This window comes from Urocampus carinirostris, chromosome 7 (genome assembly GCF_059441175.1).
Source record: "Urocampus carinirostris isolate Australia breed hairy pipefish chromosome 7, RoL_Ucar_1.0, whole genome shotgun sequence".
NCBI lineage: Eukaryota > Metazoa > Chordata > Actinopteri > Syngnathiformes > Syngnathidae > Urocampus > Urocampus carinirostris.
This window is the reverse complement of record NC_142355.1, coordinates 25,023,820-25,037,696: the sequence shown is the minus strand read 5'-3', so window position 1 is coordinate 25,037,696 and position 13,877 is coordinate 25,023,820. Positions and strand designations below refer to the sequence as shown.

Sequence of the window (13,877 nt, the reverse complement as noted above, 5' to 3'; positions counted from 1 at the left end):
CAAACAACAATAACAACAACAATCGCAATAATTTGTTTTATTGGGTCTGTTGTGACCCTTTCAACATATAACACAACATAAAATGATGGCAAAGCACAGACTCACTGAGAAAATATACCAGGTATCACCAGGGCTGGGTAGGGTTACTTTAACTTGATTACTTTTGGATTACTCCAATACCAAATATGCTAATAAAAGACAAAAGAAACTAAATCTGAATAAAATTATGACTCAAAACACGTGGTAAGCTTTCTCTCCTGGCTTTGATCTCTTTGATCTACAGCAAAACTAACATAAAGTGTGACAGAAACAAAATGAAAATAAATCCAAACAGCTTGCCAACACCATTTTTGCCGTTCCATGTATTCCGTTACTCCCCAAGCCTGCACAAAATTTAGTCATTTTATTCATATTTAGTTTCTTTTGTCTTTTATTAGCATATTTGGTATTGAAGTAATCCAAAAGTAATTGAAAGTAATCCAGTTAAAGTAACCCTACCTAACCCTGGGTATCACTAGAATTCATCAATGGCCTCCATTTCAAAATGGTCACCAATGCTTCCGAAAATTCTACATGCAATTGTACACTAAGATTGTTATTACAATGCAGCTGCAAAAAAGGTTGTGACATTACAACATTTCTTCAGAAATTACGCAATTGACTCCGAACAGAAACCTACTAAAGTCATTGACGTCTCAATGATAAACCTTATCAACACAAATCAAAATACAACATTGCCAGAGGCAGTTTTCCTAACCATGGTTGTTACATTGTTGTGCGAGCCAGCTAAGGTCTAATATAGGACAATCTATTGTAACTAGCCCTGCACTGCTTCTGTAGTGCCTTATTTTTCACTAGAATACAACCTGATGAAAATCCGGCCATGTTTAAAATCATGGTGGTGTTTCCCATCCTCCTTCGGGTGTTTATTCTGTTTTAATGTTTACCCACGGGGCACAACAGTGCGCTAATCCCACCGGTAAACTGACTCCATGTCTCCAAGGTAGCTGCTGGATAAGATCTTGCACAATTCGTGCACTGCGCTCAGGCTCATTGTTTAAAAAGAAGGCCCCTGCATTGAGCTCCTAACTTTTGGTTGCTGATTCTGAGGAAAAGGGGAGCAAATTGGCAAAACATAATCCATTTTTATTGTAGAAATTTAATTTTTATGGACATAAATCATGGGTCGCAAATTAAATGTAAAAACAAAACTGAACGGACAAGTGTCTACACTAGTTTTTTTAGTTGAACAAAAAGCACATTTCTATTGTTAAGAATTATTGAAGATTGTTGGTTTAATATACTCCTAAAGAGACAGTGTGTGTTATATAGTATGCAGAGTGGTAAAAAAAAAAAAAATAAATAAAAAAAAATTACATTTGATTAAAAACAGAAAGAAGTATATGAACTATCATATGAACGTGCATTTTATTAAAATACCTGCAGTTTGAAGAAAAAAAATAATGCATTCATTTTAGAAAAACATGAACATTAAATAAAGGCAGCTGAAATTGTGATGCTATAGGTACCCAGAATAATTTGCTAAAGACTGGGCAAAAATCGGGACTAAAAATGGTGGTTTGGTGGAGTCTCAATATTTTTTATTCTTCCTTGTGCTTTAGGTGATATAGCGACATCTAGGGGTTGAAAAATCGCTACCATACCTTTAAGGACTTGTATTTAGCAGTTTAGTATTTTCTTAAAACTAAAAAAAAAAAAAAGAATAGTTAGGACGAATTAATAAAATAAGATGCTCAAGTGATGAAAAATGTTCTGTTCAAGTAACTTCAGCTTATCTAAGTTTAACCGTTCATGTTGGGAACATTTTTATTTTATTATTTTTACGGCGGCTGAGTGGTTAACGCGACCGCGGCACAGTTCTGAGGTCATGAGATCGAACCTTCCTGGTTGGAGTTTGCATGTTCTCCCCGTGCTTGCGTGGGTTTCTCCGGGCACTCCGGTTTCCTCCCACATTCCAAAAACATGCATGTCAGGTTAATTTGCCGGTCTAAATTGTCCCTAGATGTGAATGAGCGAGCGAATTGTCTGTCTCTGTGTGCCCTGCGACTGGCTGGCAACGAGTTCAGTGTGTCCCCTGACCACTGCCCGAAGATAGCTAGGATGGGCTCCAGCAGCCCCGCGACCCTACTAAGGATAAGCGGTGCAGATAATGGGTGGATGGATTACTGTAAAACATTCCCCATACATGCAATATATTGATAACTTTAATTTTTGTACTAATAGTTTCTCAACCTTTACGCCTGTGAGCCATATTCCTCAGATCATCAAATCATTCCATTATATTTTGTGACTTTATTTGCATTTTTATTTTGACGTGGCAACATTTAAGAAATATATGTCATGCTAAGTAACTTCAATGCTTTGGATTATGTGAAATTGTTTAGGAAACAACAGTTTAGAAAAATGGATGAACTTTTTTCATTTTAAAAGTAATTTGAAAACATGTTAACTTGTTTTTCCGGCAAAATAACATAACAAGTCCTTCAAATAAGCACAATTGTTGATCATTTTGGTTAGTTACATTTGTAATCTCAAGAAAATTATATCTTTAATAACTGTATTAAAAAAAGAAAAGAAAATACAAAAAAACTGACAATCAACACTATTTTTTCTATAGTTTTAATATACCATTAAACTATAATTTTATACTTTTTGCATAAAAAACAGGTAAACATTTTTTAAGAGTTCTTTAATATTATTTGGAACGCAAAATTTGCAGTCCATTCTTCCTAAATCCCATCTGATATGTAATCCAAATCTGTAGACCATGGGTCTCAAATATTTTTTCAAGCTGGGAACTTATTTTTACTAAATTTACTTACTAATTAGCTCAAAGGGCACCCAGTTTCACATGCATCCTAACACCAGGAAATGGCCCTGCTAGGCAATTTCAGCCTTACAACTTCCAACAATTGACACCGCCCAAAAAATTATATCGCCTCCTGCTACATTAATGTAGGGCAGTTCATGGAAAATGTCACGAGGGGATATGCTTGCACTGTCTACTGTTTGAGGGTTCTTTTTCAGTGAAGGCAGGTTAAGGTTTTTGCCCGTGTGGAGTTTTCTTATTTTACCTACAACTGCCTGTGGCGTCATTTTTGCATCAGTGTTTTAGGTTTGAAAAAGTGAGGCTGTATCCTTTTGTTCTCTATGTAGAATATTGATTTACATGCTGTGTATACGATTTATGTTATTAATCTAGTGCTGTTAAGCCATATTCACATATTCTCTTGGTGTAAGTAAACTTTAGAACGTTAGGTGATTTATTCTGTCGACCGAGGGCTGTACATCGGTTTTGGGGCCAATTGGTGTCAAAAATGTAAAAGGTTTCTTTTAGTTTAAAAAGAAATTGCCACATATCGACCTTTGTGCTGGTTTCCCCCCACCACCATCATCATTATCCAAAAACACAACACGGACTTTTCAAGTGTGCAGGACATCTACATCTATACTTTTGGAACGTTCCAGCTCATTGTATCAAGAGTGTTCGGCCAGTCCCTGAATTGATCAATAGGCCCAAGAAGCAGAGGCTTGAACAAATGAATTACAGAGAACAAACATAGTGCAAGGTGAATGAAAAGCTTTTTACGGCAAAGGCTGCTCTACACATACACACTTGGTACGCACGGACGCAAACCAGCTGTGAAACGCTCTTGTAAAGCTGCTTGTTGAACACTTTTAAGGGAAAGCGAGAACGCAAACCCACGTCATACCTGCCAATAGGCCCGGGATGGAAAAGCCAACAAAGTCAATGCACTTGTTGAAACACCAGTCTCACACGAACACCTACAGTTTAAACACTTAAAACGGCAGAAGTAATGAAAATCAGGAGAGCCAATGAATCCTCACAACTCATAGCGTTTAAACATCTCCTCTCGCTTCATTTGTAGCGCTCTCCACCTCCATAGGTGCGCCATCGCTGCTCTCTTTGCTCTTTGTCTTCTTTGACTCTCTCTGCAAAAGGTATTGGAGATTGTAAGTAGGGCTGCAATGGTTAGTGGATGTTGGCGAAGTAAAGTTGTAATAGAAATGGACCAGGGGTCGGGAAATTTTTCAACCTAAAAAGGAAAAATATTTTGATTTGTATCGAGATAGCCGCACAAGATATTTTGGGATAAAAATAAAAAAAACACCAAACCAGCTCTCCGGATAAAAACTTAATTCTCCAGCACATTCCATTTTACTGTGTGACATTTGCCGATTTGATTATATTTATAAAATAAGAATTATGCCTGAGGCCAAACATTATATATATATATATATATATATATATATATATATATATATATATATATATACACACCACAGCCATATCCCCCTGGTGGGAGGTGGCTAGAGTCATTTCTGACTCTTTTTGGGAGATTGATTCAGAGGAGGGGATGCCCAGCCCCCTCGCTCAACCCAACTGAGGTGTTGGGAGTCATTAGGTGACCAAACCCCCCAATTCCAACCCTTAATGCTGAACGCCAAAGCAGGGAGGCAACGGGTACCAATGTTTAAGTCTTAGGTATGACTCGGGCGAGGGTTGAACCACAACCTCCCAAGTATCGGGGCGGGCGCCATACCCTCAAGGCTACCGAGCTATAAATAACTTAATATTTGTCTCCCTCCCGCACTTACTTAAGTGTTGAGGCTCATTTTTACAGCCATTTTTGTCCTAAATAATGGTTTCAAGACAAGGTGCCGGCACTAATCGAGAGGAAGAACAATGCCCACGCTGTGTGTAAAGCTCCTTCCATTCCTACAGCTCACCAAATCAACTTGCTCTGGGTGCTTTTCTCGGGTTTTTCGGAATTTACAGTTTGCTCTTTCATGAAGTGTCTCAACAGTGAACATAGATTGCTTGAGTTTTCATATAAAGGATTCTATGGCGATGTACTCACAAAAGGGAGTCTGTTGGTATGAAAGCTTGCTTGAACATTGTAGTTAAGACTGGACCGAACCTTTCCAGCTTTGAAAATGCTGCTTTGGGTTTAGCATTTAACATTTCAGTATATAATTGCACATGTACCATTTTGTCTCAGAACCAGATGTACTCATAAAAAAGAGCAACAATGGCTCACGAGCCATAAGTTGCTGATCCCTAAAAAAGACACAGACTCCCATTGTCGACGTTTTTCCAACAGAGTGAGGCATCTCTACACGAATGTAATCTGCTGAGAATCATACATGCGCAACAGCATCTGTCTCAAGTGGTAACATTCAGAAATGATTGTCTCTTAGGCTTGATCCAGTGACTACTTGGAAAGCAAACCATGCGTATCATGGCAGTATCTCGGTGATGCACTAACATTTGAAGAGAACAGTCAGTGAAAACAAAACGGGGTCATAGCTAGCCTCGGTAAATTTCAAGTAATATTCAAACCAACGAGGTTTTGATGATATACATTGTACATTTTATACACGTTGATTTTGCGATAAAAAAGCTTGAGCATTAAGCCAGACTGTACCTGACAAACAAATTTAAAATTAAATTTTAAGTGTTTTAAAATGAAATTCATGCAGGCTAAAAAACAATGTCAGATGTTAGAATTTGTATTGTTGAGCACTGTTAAGATCTTTTGTTGGAGACTTTGTACTTTAGAAAATGCAAATGTTAGTGTTATTTACTAATGAGCATGTTTTTGGTTTGGTTTACAGGGATAAAAAATGTTTGCCTGATTTTAATTTGTGATGTATTTATTTGCCTGTCAGTATAAAATAGACAGAGGTTTGTTTATGGATAATATACATTCTACCCAATTGCAGGGTTAAAACAACTTTTTCATGGCTAAATCCAAGCACATTTTTAGGACTTTCAATGCCAATTTTTGCATTTCTCCAGTTCCATTAAAAAGGTTTGAATCATGTATTTTGCAGAGCCAAAATATGTCTGCCCTTAATATATGCCAATTTTTGATCTTGAGTAAATCCCGTATATATTTGTTTTGGAGATAAATCCCTACCCATATAAGTGTTGGGTAAAAATGACTATGTAAACATGTACCTATACTTTCAAGTTTTTACCATTGGGAAATGCTACCTTCCTTTTCAGATATACTTTATTGTCATTCTTGTACACGTGTATACAGAACAAAATGTCGATAGATCTGACCCGCACAATTTCCTTGAATGTACAGATATAAATAAAATGTTGTATTGAGTTGGAGTATTGAAGTACTAATAATATACTAAATAATTATAGCTATGTATAGTATTTTACAGTAGTGCAAAGAGTGCAAGAGGAGCAGCTAACTAGAGGTGCAAAATGGGCAGTCAGGTAAACAAGTCACTATACCATAACAATGACACTAGAGTACAATAGTGCAGAGGGGAACAGATGTGCAAAAAAAAACAAACCACAAAACAAACAAACAGATGTACAGATTAGCAGCTGTGTAGGCTTACTATGTGTGTGATTGACCATTTAACAGTCTAATGGCCAGGGGGACGAAGCTGTTGCAGAACCTGGTGGTCCTGCACCGCACACTGCAGTACCTCTTCCCAGAGGCTAGCAGAGTGAACAGTCCATGATGGGGGTGAGAGGGGTCCTTAATGATGTTCTTGGCTCGGGATAGGCAGCGCTTCTGGACAATGTCCTGAATGGAGGAGAGAGAAGTCCCGATGATTTTCTCTGCTGTCCTCATCACCCTCCTCACACTATCACAGTCGGAGGCACTGCAGCCTCCACACCACACATAGATACAGCTAGTCAGGATGCTCTCTATGGTGCCCCTGTAGAATGTGATGAGGCTGGGTGGGGGCAGGTGGGCTCTCCTCATCCTCAGCAGGAAGTACAGGCACTGCTGTGCCCTCTTCACCAGTGATGCAGTGTTCACGGACCAGGTGAGTTTGTCTGTGATGTGCACCCCTAGGAACTTGGTCCTGGTGACAACCTCCACAGTCTTGTAGTTGATGATAAGTGGGATATGGTTGGGCTGGTTTTTCCTGAAGTCGATAATAATCTCTTTAGTTTTGCCAACATTCAGGACCAGGCTGTTGACTCTGCACCAGCCCAATTGCTCCACCTCCTCTCTGTAGGCCAGGTCGTTGTCGTCCCTGATGAGGCCCACCACTGTTGTGTCGTCCGCAAACTTCACGATGTGGTTTGTGTCTGACCTAGGGACGAAGTCGCGTGTCATCAGGGTGAACAGCAGGGGGCTCAGGACACAGCCTTGGGGGGAGCCCGTGCTGAGGGTGATGACATCGGAGATGTTCTGACAAAGCCGCACTGACTGGGGTCCGTCAGTGAGGAATTCCAGCAGCCAGTTCTGCAGGGGGGTGTTGAAGCCCAGGAGTCTCAGTTTGTCTACCAGGTTTTGTGGGATGATTGTGTTGAATGCCGAACTGAAGTCCAAGAACAGCATCCATTTTTGTATGGCCCATAATAAATGTCCATAATTGATATGTAATCCTTGCACCAATGTTCGTTTCATAGTGCCCCATTTAGGTGTAGCTTGCACCTATCCTGTAGGGGGCAATGACACTTCATAGGGAAATGTTGTACAAAGTAAAGCCAGCCGCAGTTAATCACAAGGGAATAAAAAGTGATAGCCACTTGGCTGCAGTCTGTAGCTCACTGCTAGCAGGTGATATTGTTGTTAGCTGCTCCAGCTTTGTCCTTCAGTGTCACTCGGCTCCCACAGCTGGTCAGGCAAGTAACTGTCACTTACTTCCGTGATTCATGGTGTCAACGCTTGACAAAATTCTGATTTGATCTTGCAGTCTTTTACTGTCGTTTTTAGTAACTTTGCCTAATAGCCAATAAAGTTAGGCACTTACACTAACACAACCAACTCCAGCTCTTTTCGGGCGCTCTTGAAGTATCCAGATAACTTGGTCTTTTGTTGCCATTCATTCAGGTATTATAACAAGCTTTGAGGTCCTGTTGCTTGCTGGAAATCATCCTTGATCACGCAAGAAAATATGGAAGTAGACTCCCAAATTTAGCCACTTGTTTTTCTTCAGGCTTACATATTGTGTATACCTCGGATTCAATCCCATTCTAAGATACAAGGACCTCTAGTGGGAAATTATTACACACTTGAATCACTTTAAATAGAAATATTGTGTCATAGTAGTCGGTAATCTGTCCACCCATTTGAGAATTGTTGTGATTAAGGGCTATTCAAATAAACATGACTTGACTTGAATTAACACTTTCAAGCGCTTCACCCAGAATTCGAGCACAATTTAATCCTTGAAAACACAACCTTAAAATTCAAGCATTTTCAAGGAATTCATGCACCTGTACGAACCCTGTGATTGGCTTAAGATAGGGCATTTTTATTCAATTTTTGTATGTATCAGTCATAACTCAATAAAATATGTATTTTTCTATTGTACAAATTTTTCTTGTTTTTATTATAATCGACCACATAATTAAATCAAAATCATGCTAAATATAACATATCATCTGAATGATCAGACTAAATGTTTCAATAATCAGTGACAAGTCTGCTATTAATGTAACAGTTAGTAGCAATCCTAATCGTAACTCATTTAACCACCGCTGTGCAGCGTTGTTGTGGAATCTCAGTTACCTTGGAGTCTTGCTCTGCAAACTTCTCGAACATATTTGCGTATAAACGCTTTTCATTCTCGTAGTGCATCTTCTTGTGTTTCAGGCACAGAGTGATCTGGAAGGCAACATCAGGGAAAGTTAGGCAAAGATCCTCGCACCTCGATATCTTTAATTAGGCTTGGTAGTCAGTTTTTGGGAATTGCAATGTTTGGTGAGAAGTATGTAGAACAATTTTGGTCGAAGACAACCATCGCAGGATTGGACAGTTGCTTACAGTGACGAACCCAAAAAGTTTAGGTGGTAACTAATATTTTATGTTTATTATTTGGTTACCATTTCAAGTTTCATACTGTGTTAACAGGAGTGATAAGAATTTAGGCTATTTTGGCTCGGCTCACTAAATAAGGCTTTCTACTTCCAAAGCACTCGTCGCATTTTGTTGTTGTTGATTAAAGGATTAACTCAAATTCTGGTCACCCCCGACACATAGTATACAGTGCCTTTCAAAAGTATTGGCAACTGGAGAATCTTCTGACCTTTTATTTGCCATATTTCAGGCTTTAAACTTCAAGATAAGAAAACTCCAAATATTTTCCAATATTCAACTATATGGGAGACACAATCGTGAAATGAATCCAAATTAGTTCTACATTTCATATTGTGCAAACAAATACAAAAACTGAACAATCGTAGAGCATATCAGGAGAGGTGGTAAACATAAGTTGTGCTTGGAGTGGTAACAGAGCACTGGCGGAGTGCATGTGTGGTTCCCTTCAACAAAGGGAACGGTGACAGGCGCGTGTGAGCATGGAGAGCAGGTATAGTGTGTGATAGTGGGTTGCATTTAAGTCAGCTGTTTGAAGATGACACTGCTTTGGTGGGGCTGACTCTCTAGCAGGAATGAGTACTTTGGGATGGAGTTTAAAAGCGTTTGTAAGAAAAGGAAGCTTAAGGTGAATGCAGACAACAGTAAGGTGATGAGGTGTTCGATAGGTGGTGAAGGGGAGGGGGATGGAGATTTTTCTGAATGGTGTAAAGTTGCATGAGGTAGATAGTTTTAAGTATTTAGGTTCATACGTGGCAGCAGGGGGTGTTTTGGAGATTTAAAGAAGAGGGTGGGTGAATTGTGTAAGGCAATTGGTGTGCTGAATGGAGTCCGCTGTCTGGAGTCTGTTGCCTGAGCTGAGAGAACAGGGGAGCAATATTTTTAAAACAAACAAATTACCTTTCTGTTTTTTTTAGTTGTTAATATAAAAGCTTGAAATCCTTTGAAATTTTGTGTCAACATGATTTTGATTGTTAGAAAATATTTTGAGTTCTTTTTTTAAATCAAAACGTTTGAAGCATGAAATATGAATAAAAAAAATCCAGAGTCTCAGACTAGTTTCTTGAACATGACAATAAGTTAGTTCACTGTACTCAAATCGCCTCCACAGTCAGCAGATCTCAATCCAATAGAGCATCTCTGGGATGTGGTGGAACGGCAGATTCGCATCATGGATGTGCAGCAGACAAATCTGTGGCAACTGTGTGACCACATCATGTCAATATAGGCCAAACTCTTTGAGGAATGCTTCCAGCACCTTGTATCTATGCCAGGAGGAATTGAGGGGGATCTGAAGGTAAAAGGGGTTCCAACCGGTTTTAAAGATTTTCGTTTGGTAGGCCCACTAAAAAAAGCCCAATGGCTCTAGTTGCCCTACCCCTGCACTGAAACATCAATTTCAGAAAAACCTTCATTCAGGACCAAGTTCTCATCCTACAGGGGCTTTTTAACTTGCTTATATTATTAGCAAGAACAAGAATCAGAGTTACTTCTAAATGTTATTATTAATCCAAGTAAAACAAAAGCCAAACATCATGCAAACATGCCCAACCTCTTACGGGAGTAATCTCATACCTGAGTCTTGGCAGCTTTGTTAGCGGGGTAAAGTTGAACAACTTGTTGGAAGTTATTCCTGGCTTCGTCAAACTCCGCGATGTCGAACATGGCCATCCCCCTTCGGTATAGCGCCTTCTCGTTGGACTCATCCAACTCCAGGGCCTGTGATCAGACAGCATATGGACTTTATTTAACTAGAGGTTCCACTCAGATGCATCTCTTAAGTGATCTAAATGTCATTGTAAAATCTTGTTATATATTTTGACAGAGTTCACTGTAGAGATGGTAACCAGGGTTGGGGTTTTGCTTAGTTTTAATGTATTTTATGTTAGAAGGAATCTTGTGGGCATGGACCGTCTACTTTGCAGTTACAGAATTTACCAACAGAGGACGCCAAAAGTCCACCACAAGAATTTGTATTTTTTAATTGAAATCTCAAGTTCAAAACGGTAGGTTGGATCAGTCTCGTATAGAGGGCTCCGCGCTTTGTGCTAAAAATAGTAACACGGCTTCGTGCCGCCATCTTGGAAGTCTGTCGATTACAAGCGGTGAGAGCGAGAGGAGCAAATATTTACTCAGTTTGTCTATTTATTTTCTCAACTAGCTTCGTTTGTGTACGGATTTTGTCCATCAACAATATGGAAAACTACGTGGAGAGTTTAGACAAGCAAGCACGCGAGCGGTACGCTGCGAAGTTGCATTTTATTGGAAAATTGGATCCCTACAAAATTAAAAACAAGGACTGGAAGTCTGATCCCGATTTGTTGCCGTGTGTGACTTACATCGAACTTGTTAACTATCTTATTTTCCACCCAAGTCCCTTTTGTGAACTGAAGGATTTTCAAAATTACAAAAGTATGGAAGCCTACGACAGATTTGTGTCTGGCTGGGTTCGGGATGTGTCTGTGCACACAAGCGAAGGTGATGAAAACAAGACTGTGAAAGGGAAAGTTCTACATTCTCAGAGTTTGTCTCAGCCAAGTTTACAACCATGGATCATTGTTGACAAGTCATCATCGATTCTGTGTGCCCATTGCAACTGTGTTGCAGGTTTAGGGGAATGTTGTTCTCATGTTGCTTCCCTTTTGTTCTATGTTGAACAACCCGGGAAAGGCAACGCTTCTCCGAACGGCGCACCGGTGGCTAAGTTAGCTTAGCTTTCGGGGGCTTTAAATCCTCTATTGACGCGAGTTGACTGAGGAAAGGAGACTCTCTTTCCCTGAAACCGCGTTGAATTTCTCCACCAAAATAGTGTACGAATGAGAAACGGAGTTTTGTTCGGTTTTTAAATGTCGTTTTCGGCGAAATACCTAACATATATGTTATAAAAGTAGTTTGGGGTCGTCGAGCTGTTGTCATGAAGTACACATGTCCCATAACCTTTTTAAAATGTATTTCTACATCATAAATAATTCAATTTACCTGTCAGAAAGTGGTCAGAACAAACACGAACACAGTCAAGCTTTGGCAAATTCGACCGGTTGATAGCTGCCAGCCACATTCGTCTTCGCCGTTCACTTTTCTCCTGAGCTTCAATCCCCTGATCGTAAACACACTTCGGAAGTCTAAAGAAGCCCCTCCCACCCTTTTCCCCTCGGCTACAACAGCCAACAATAACGCACGTATTCGGCATTACAATGTAGAATCTAACTGGTTCGCTGAACAATAACAATGAAGTGAAAAGCTTTGTGGACTTCCAAAATGGCCGCCAGCAATGCATTGTGGGTAATCTTAGGACCTCGAAGCACTCTATTCATTTGTCTCGAATAAATACATTCCTTCTAAAGCAAAAAAGCCACTACATCGCCATATTTTCACGACCATATGGCACACCGTGTTAAAAGGCGCACCACCGGAGGGTACGCCCCGTGAAATAATCATATCATATTATCAAAAACCTGTTGTACTGTGAATACTGTGAAAAGAGAATTTATGTGAATTTTAGGGTGTATCAAAATGCCATAATACAAAATTGATACAATGAATCTTCAGTTAGCTTCAAGCCAGTCATGACTATCTGATTGAAAGGTCTTTACCGCCATCTAGTGGAAGAGCTAACCTAAAACCATATTTTTCCACTGAATTGGGATGAGCAGTTAGGAGATTAGCCTTATTTTCAATGATGATCTTTACGTATAATTAATACAAGGTGAAAAAAAAAAAGATTATACCTCTAAATCAATTTTTTTAATTTATAGGTGTGAGGAAGAATAATGTCATTTTTATTATCCGATTTTATATTAAGGTATACGTTCAATTTGGTTTCTCATAAAATATGTTGCGTGACTGTTAAAGTATAATTATATCCAGCAATGATGATATATGAGTCTTGTGATCATTTAATACGGTTATAATCATTTTGTTTCCTAAATATATTATTATGAAAGGTGTCTGACTGTCAAGGAGACAAGACCAAGATAATTGGCGGCTTTTCCAGTCCTTTCCATTTTCTCAATTGTATTATAGTGTTGTGCTTTTTGAAGTATTTGTAACCTTGTAAATGGAAAAACAGAGAAGAATAAAAATGGCACCCAATTAGAAAATGTATATGTTAACAATGGAAAATTAGCAATAATTTCTTGCAATTTTATGGAGTACAAGAAACTCCCCTACTTACGACCATTCGATTTACGTAAAATCGTAGATACGAACATTTTTCTCGGGATGCCAAAAAATATCCGGAGATTTCTGTAAGTTAGATTTTGTATTGCGTGCAGTGTTCCCTCTAAGCTGCACACGTGCGCAATTGCGCACTGCTAGCACATTCTCAGCGCACAAGAAAATCTAGCCAGCGCACAAAAAATGAGGGCTCAAAATTACTAATTAAGAAGCGACTTAAGTCAAAGTTACAGTGTATGAAGGTAAAAATACACAGGTTCCCCTGTTGTGTCCTAAATGCGGTATTTTGAAGTTGAGTCGAAGAAGAACGAAGTTGAGTAAAGTTAGTAGAGTTTGTCAAGAACCGGCTTCTTCGGCTCGGCTCACTAAAAGTAACCGGCTCTTTCGGGTCCTAAACGGCTCTTAGGTTGTTTTCGCTTCTTTAATCCCAACATGACCAAATATTATGTAAAATTATGCACAGAATTACTTAGAGGAATAGGGGAATAGAACAAAAAAGAACCAAAATGAAAAAGCATTGAAAATCTGAGAAAAAAAGAAACAAAAGGAAGAGAAAAAAGGAAACATTTAGAAAAAAGAAAAATAAATGTAGGAAAAAAGTGAATAGAGAACAAAAAGAAAAAAGTAACAGCTCAGAAAAAACAAACACAATGAGATTTTTTTAAAAGGATTTTTTAAAAAGGTAGAAAAAAAACACAAAAAAAGAAGAAAAAGTTTGTGTTGCATTCAAATAATTTCCAATTATATCAAGTGAATCTTGTTGCCAACATTGTACTTCCACTAAAAATGTGATTAAGTACAGTTCTGTATCTTACAATAGACTAAATAAGACCCCAAAAATGTTAATATTAT

General features: G+C 38.8%; 1 protein-coding gene across 1 annotated transcript in view; it reads right to left on the bottom strand.

Annotated features, from left to right (window-relative positions):
• Positions 1-22: 22 nt before the first annotated feature.
• The window catches only part of fkbp4 (FKBP prolyl isomerase 4), a 33,799-nt gene continuing 19,944 nt past the window's right edge, over positions 23-13,877 (bottom strand). The window contains exons 8-10 of the mRNA XM_088340302.1: positions 10,425-10,568; positions 8,544-8,639; positions 23-3,975 (exon numbers count right to left, since the gene is read on the bottom strand). Coding sequence (XP_088196428.1) covers positions 3,883-3,975; positions 8,544-8,639; positions 10,425-10,568 — 333 coding nt within the window. The 3' untranslated portion in view covers positions 23-3,882. The remainder of the gene's footprint in view (positions 3,976-8,543; positions 8,640-10,424; positions 10,569-13,877) is intronic.